The sequence below is a fragment of the Lethenteron reissneri genome, unplaced genomic scaffold (assembly GCF_015708825.2).
Source record: "Lethenteron reissneri isolate LAM-NWPU_2019-01 unplaced genomic scaffold, ASM1570882v1 scaffold_1467, whole genome shotgun sequence".
NCBI classification, from domain to species: Eukaryota; Metazoa; Chordata; class Hyperoartia; order Petromyzontiformes; family Petromyzontidae; genus Lethenteron; species Lethenteron reissneri.
The window spans coordinates 1-6,855 of NW_026891187.1; the positions used below are offsets into that span (position 1 = coordinate 1).

A 6,855-nucleotide genomic window follows, 5' to 3' on the forward strand; every position below is an offset into this window, starting at 1 on the left:
AGAGAGTGGTGAGTGAGGGGTGAGGGTGAGTGGTGAGGGTGAGTGGGTGGTGAGGTGAGTGGGGGGAGTGGTGAGAGAGTGGTGAGGGTGAGTGGGTGAGGGTGGTTGGTGAGAGTGATGGTGAGGGTGAGTTGTGAGTGAGCTCCAAGATTAGTAAACAAAAAATCTCGACAAATAAAATAGAATAATAAAATAGAATAATAATAATGATGATGATGATCAACCCGTGCTTGTTAAAGTTCAACGCGTTCACTACGATATTTAATAATCTCTCGTTGAAATAATCCGCCAAATTGAGTCGTTGATGAGGTCAGCTGTTAATTAGTAGCGGGCCAATTAAGACGTCGTTAATTAGGTCAGCTGTTAATGACCCTGAGGTGTTGACCTGAGGCCAATTAATTAAGCAACGTGCTCATTCAATTACAAATTGCGTGTGTGACGTGAGTTGACTCGGGTTTTATTTGAATTTTTTAAAATGCAATTGTGTTTAATTTAAGGACAATGCATACATTATCAGAGTTGTGTGTTTTGTTTGTATTATGACCGCAGGTATTGTGGTCTATGCAAAGATGACTCCTTGTAAAAAGGTGTCAGTTTTGTTGCCAGATAGAAGGGTAAAAAAAACAATTATCAAGACAATCCTAGATTGAATAGGAATGTTAAAGACCTCTTAATATCTCGATTTAAAGCTTTCGTGACTGCAGGGATTCATCTTCTTGGTTCTTTCGGTAAAGTCATCACGTAGAAGGGAAGTAATAAAAATAATATATTTATTTTTATTATTTTATTACTTCCCTTCTACGTGACTTTACCGAAAAACCAAGAAGATGAACCTCTTAGTATCGTTGGAGATTGTCTTTAATTTAGCTAAGAGTGAGTGGCCACGATGATTCCTAGATGTTGCCTTTTGCTCATTTAATTAAGGGTAAAGTAATCTGCGATTGCTTTTTAAACATAAATGTTGCACCCTCGTTATAATTGGTGTGAGAGTGAGCAGATTGGAGATACAAAAAATTAACCCGTAAAAACAAAGTTTTCACTATAAATCCTTTATATGCGTGGCATCGCTTTTATTTTATTATTCATTTCTGTTTTTCTTGAGTAAGAGTTTCATTTTTATCACATTGCTATTTTAAATTAAATATAAGGAAAGGTTTTCAGTTTTTGTATGATTGTTTTATTGTACATTTTTGTTGTTTTCTTGAATAATTTTCTGTTTAGGAAAAATATACGATTGTGTTAGTGAAAATTATTTTTTCCCTAAACAGTGTAAAATTTTGCAAAAAATGTTTTACGAAAATAAATTGTCACGTACAACGAGTCGGTGTGCAAAATGTCAGCTCGATTGGATGACGGAAGTGGGTTGAAAAACGACCGAAAGATTTGCACGGTCGTAAGCAAGCAAGCAAGTGAACTTAATATAAAGGATTTAAAAACTAAATACACGTGCGGTTTTATAAATTAATTAACAAACAAGTATTCACTGGATAGCCGATTAATTAATTGTATGTTTGTGATAGGTTAATTAGGCTCGCCACACCGGAAGCTAATTAACTTTGGAACTTCCATTTAATCCCAAAGCTAATGTTCCAGCTGGGCTGTGCGAACGGCCTTGAACCTGCTCTGAAGGTTTCAGGTTCTTGTGCACTCATTTGCGTGGGAAAAAATGTAACATTAAATGTGATCACAGTATTGGTTTCTCTTACGGGCTCGTTTTTCCGTTTACAACTCTGTCGGCCAACTGTTGGGCAAAGTCTTGGGGTCTCGCACAGTTTCCCCCAAGGGAGTTTTTTTAAAATAAATATTGTTTTAGAATAACGTTATTCTGTAATCTTTATATTTTGCGAAAGTATCGTACAGGTTACCAAATCGCTGTTTCGCCCGATTAACTACCCTTGTAATCAACGACTTGTTTTGGAAAATGTAATCGGATCGCTAATGGCTCTGATGATGACACTTGCTGTGAGAGTTGTATTTTTAAATCCTTTATATTAAGTTCACTTGCTTGCTTGCTTAGGACCGTGCAAATCTTCGGTCGTTTTTAACCCAGTTCCCGTGATCCAATCGAGCTGACATTTTGCACACAGAATCGTTGTGCGAGACAATTAATTTTCGTGAAAATTTTTTTCCAAAATTTTGCACTTTTAGGAAATTTTTTTTTCATATTTAATTTAAATACCAATGTGATAAAAATGAAACTCTTACTCAAGAAAAACAGAAATGAATAATAAAATAAAACCGATGCCACGCATATAAAGGATTTATAGTGAAAAACTTTGTTTTTACGGGTTAATTTTTTTCAAATTTTCTTGCTGTGGATTTCACACCTGATGATGATTGCTTGTGTTGCAGGCGAAACGCCGTGAGAATTTTAATCGGATCGCCAATGGCTCTGATGATGACAGTTGCTGTGAGAGTTGTATTTGCCTAGCTACAATGCAACTGGTCATTCTAGTGAATGGGCGGCACAGATGCTAATGCAACAGCAATGCCATTTCGAGGGTGTGGAATTTATCCTGTTATGTACGAAACTTGAGAACCCTAGCTACATACAATGTCTGCTGCCAGTTTTATAGGGCTGAACATTGAAAATGTCTAAGTGTACAATGATTGCGATTACCATGTCTCTATAGTCGTGGTTGAAGAGACATTGTAATGTTTTTAAACTATTTTATCTTTTCCTGTAATTTCTTGAAATTCTCTTTTGGCTGGTTAAGTAAAGACATGCCTTACAATGGCTGCCCATAAAAAAAATTGTTTTCATGCATTTGTTTTCTGAGCCATTTGTTTTAGTGGCCAGGTACTGGGCCGATTCTGCTGTGAGACCCGAGTGTGTGCTTCGCCGGGGAGAGATGTAAAAATGTAGGTGAAGAATGAAATAAAAATTAATTTAAATAAAAAATAAAAATCACGACGTTTCGGAAGCAACACAAGCTTCCGTCTTCAGGTGAAACTGTCACAGCAAAATATCTGTATCACCTGAAGACGGAAGCTTGTGTTGCTTCCGAAACGTTGTGATTTTTCTCTTCTTCTTGGTTCTTTCGGTAAAGTCGTCACGTAGAAGGGAAGTAATAAAATAATAAAAAAAAACATAATAAAATAATTCTCACGACGTTTCGGCCACAACGCAAGCAGCCGTCCTCAGGTGAAAACCAGGTCTGTCGGGGAGACAGCGTCTGAATGAAACAGCACACGAGCTTGGAGCATATATATAAGCTGGGTTGGAAGGGGGGGAAAGGGCGCTTCGACAAAAGAATTTGCATATCAAGAGGAATTTAGCATATTTATGGGAAATGCAGGAATGTGATTAGTACTACTCATGCCCGTGCATTATGCAGGATTAGCAGCATCAAAGGGAGGGCATGTGGGAAATGCAGGTATGTGATTAATACTAATTATGCCCGGGCATTATGCAGGATTTGTGATTTTTATTCTTTTATTTTAATTTCATTTTTTACCTACGTGACTTTACCGAGTATGAATCCTTGCAGTCGCGAAAGCTTCAAATCTCGAAGATATCAAAATGGACGAGCAGTGCATGCATCAGGACGATGAGGAGCTGCAACAGCAGCAGCAGCAGTCTCCAAACAATCGGAAGGCTCCTTCACGCACCACGCAGAATGCAGCTCAGTCTGTGCAGCAGTATCCTCCTGCCTTGGCAGAGGCAGCAACCCAGACGTGTCAGTCTCCACAGGCTCAGCCAGTTAAGCACACCCCACAAGTGCCTAAGGTGTCTTCTGGCAGCAGTCAGCGAGCGAGTGGAGAGGCGGCTTCTGATTCAAGCTCCCAAGGTGATCACTTTGACTGCCCCTTGTTCACACACGCATGCTGCTGTCTAGCTATTAAGACACATTTGAGGTTTTTGTAAATTATATAATTTCACTAATAGGGGTTTTCCCCTTTTTTTGGCAACAAAACTGACACCTTTTGCAAGGAATCATGCTTACATTAACCACTATACTTGCAGTCAAATGCAAACAAAAAACACAACTCTGATAATGTATGCATTGTCTTTGAAACTGATTGGTCCACACCAGAGACAGCTTTCTTTAGAGCCTCGTCTCATATGGTGTTCGACCAGATGACGCCAAGTATTGTGGTTAATGTAAGCATGATTCCTTGCAAAAGGTGTCAGTTTTGTTGCCAGAAAAAAAAAGGTGAAAAACCCTATTAGTCTATTTTGCTACTGGCAAAGGAGGTCCCATGATGACGTCATTTCAATGTATTATTCTGAAAGAAATTGTCCCTGCGTGTACTCGCCTTACCTGTCCGCTTTTTGCCACTTAACCAAATCCTCAGGCTGCGTGAAAGTGGTGCACGACATGCTGATGACTTCAAGCAACTGCGGCAGCAATTGGCCATCCGACCAAGAAGACATATTTCGCCTCCTGGTAAGTTACCTGCTTTCGTTTAAATTCCTCGCAATCACATGTCACAATAAGCATTTGATGTTTTAAAGAATTTGCTCTGCGGTCTGTATGTATGTAGGTGCATGGGAGAGAACATTTTGAAATATTAAAGAAAATCAAGGAAAACCTGGAGCTGATCCGAACGCTGCCCACGGATGCCAATGTGTTGCGCAACCTGCAGCAACAACAGTACGTGAACACGAAATAGACAATCGTTGCTCTTGCGAGAGAAGTTCCCGATTGCTGCTGTAATTAAATGGTAGCAACAGAAGGGAAGTAATAAAATGATAAAAATAATAAAATAATTCTCACGACGTTTCGGCCACAACGCAAGCAGCCGTCCTCAGGTGAAAACCAGGTCTGTCGGAAAGACAGCGTCTGAATGAAACAGCACACGTGCTTGGAGCATGTATATACGCTGGGTTGGAAGGGGGGGAAAGGGCGCCTTGACAAAATAATTTGCACATCAAGAGGGTTAATTTTTTGGGTTTTTTCTCCCTCCCAGATACGTGACGGAATTGCGTGGCAGGCCGTTCAACCTCAGCCGACACGGCAGCGAGTGTTCACAGGAAGTCTTGGCCGGCAGCCAGGGACCCTCCAGTGCCGGCGAAGGTTCCTCACCAGGTGACGCAAGCTCTCCCTGCTCGGCACAGCACATTTCTCTGCACGGAACGTGGCGGCATGCGGTAGAATTGAAAGACGTGACACAATTTGCCACAAAGTGATACGCAGTCTTCTTGGTTCTTTCGGTAAAGTCGTCACGTAGAAGGGAAGTAGTAAAATAATAAAAATAAAACACGATAAAATACAATTCTCACGACGTTTCGACCACAACGCAAGCAGCCGTCCTCAGGTGAAGAACAGGTCTGTCAGATGCTGTCTTTCTGACAGCTCTGTTCTCCACCTGAGGACGGCTGCTTGCGTTGTGGCCGAAACGTCGTTAGAATTATTTTATGAAGTTTTATTATTTTATTACTTCCCTTCTACGTGATGACTTTACCGAAAGAACCAAGAGGATGAACTCAATATTACTCGTATATGTGTTGAGGTGTAAATGTTTTTATTGCGAATGCTCATCCACTGGTTGCAGGCGTTGCACAGAATGTTGTGACGGGTGAAGCGAGTGGATCCAATGGTCCCCCACGGCCACCGGACGGAGACAGCCCACCGGCCCGGCTTGGAACCCTGCCGGACAGCGGCAAGCCTGACAACACTCTTTACAAGTAAGTGCCCTTTAGGTGCATCATCGTCGCCACCTTTAAACATCGTCGTCATTTTTCGATATAAAGCTTTCGTGACTGCAGGGATTCATCTTCTTGGTTCTTTCGGTAAAGTCACATAGAAGGGAAGTAATAAAATAATAAAAATAAAACATAATAATATAATAAAATAATATATTAAAATAATATAATAATATTACTTTCCTTCTACGTGACTTTACCGAAAGAACCAAGAAGATCGTCATCATTCACGCTCTGAAAAAAATTACAAATAAATGAAAGGGATTCTTTGCTGAAATAACATTTTCTACTCTATGAGACATCTCTTTTAGCAGTGGCAAAATATAGTAGTAGGTTTTTACCCTTTTAAACTGGTACAAAACTGACACCTTTATACAAGGCATCATACACCTTGAGACATTTCCTTTACCAGTGGCAAAATATAGTGATAGGTTTTTACCCTTTCAACTGGTACAACAACTGACACCTTTATACAAGGCATCATGTTTGCAATAACCACAACACAAGCAGTCAAAAATTCAAATAAAAAGAAGCAAAAAGTACTTTTTCGTGCTTCTTGTATTTGGTATTAACATTTTGGAGCCTTGTGTGTTGTTGTTTTTTTGTGTCTCAAGCTTCCTGAAACAAATAGACTGCTTGGAGTTTTTGGAGAATTTCACTTCACGTGGATTGTCGAGTGTCCAACAGCTGATGAACGTCACTCTGCAGGCAAGTTCCTACGGACGCTTCCATGCAAACTACGTGTGTGTTTTAACGTTTACAGGATTGGGATTTATTTCTAAGTTGTGCAAGTTTTTCTGCAACATAAAAAATGCACAAAGAAGCATGGAGAAGATGCAAGGTTGGAATTAAACTTGTAAAGAGTTAATGCGTGTGTAGTGCCTCAAGAGGGGGCTCTGGGACCCTAGGCAGAGAAGCCCTTGGCGCCAGGCGCTAGGATCCCAGGCACCCCAGACACTTAAGCCCCTTGGCGGCAGGCGCTAGGATCCCAGGCACCCCAGACACTTAAGCCCCTTGGCGGCAGGCGCTAGGATCCCAGGCACCCCAGACACTTAAGCCCCTTGGCGGCAGGCGCTCGGATCCCAGGCACCCCAGACACTTAAGCCCCTTGGCGCCACCAACGGGGGGGCTGTGTGTGCTCTGTGGGATATCTGGGGGCACACACAACCCCACCCCTCGTTGGGCACGAGGCATAAAAGGGCAGC

At 41.2% G+C, this 6,855-nt stretch overlaps 1 protein-coding gene across 1 annotated transcript; it reads left to right on the forward strand.

The window, feature by feature from the left end:
* Positions 1-3,492: 3,492 nt before the first annotated feature.
* LOC133362406 (uncharacterized) lies at positions 3,493-6,358 on the forward strand (the record flags this gene model as incomplete). Its single annotated transcript, XM_061581345.1, has 6 exons — positions 3,493-3,791; positions 4,300-4,391; positions 4,489-4,598; positions 4,915-5,033; positions 5,500-5,632; positions 6,265-6,358. Coding segments are annotated over exons 1-6 (816 nt in total), but the record flags the coding sequence as incomplete, so codon positions are not given.
* Between the last annotated feature and the right edge of the window lie 497 nt (positions 6,359-6,855).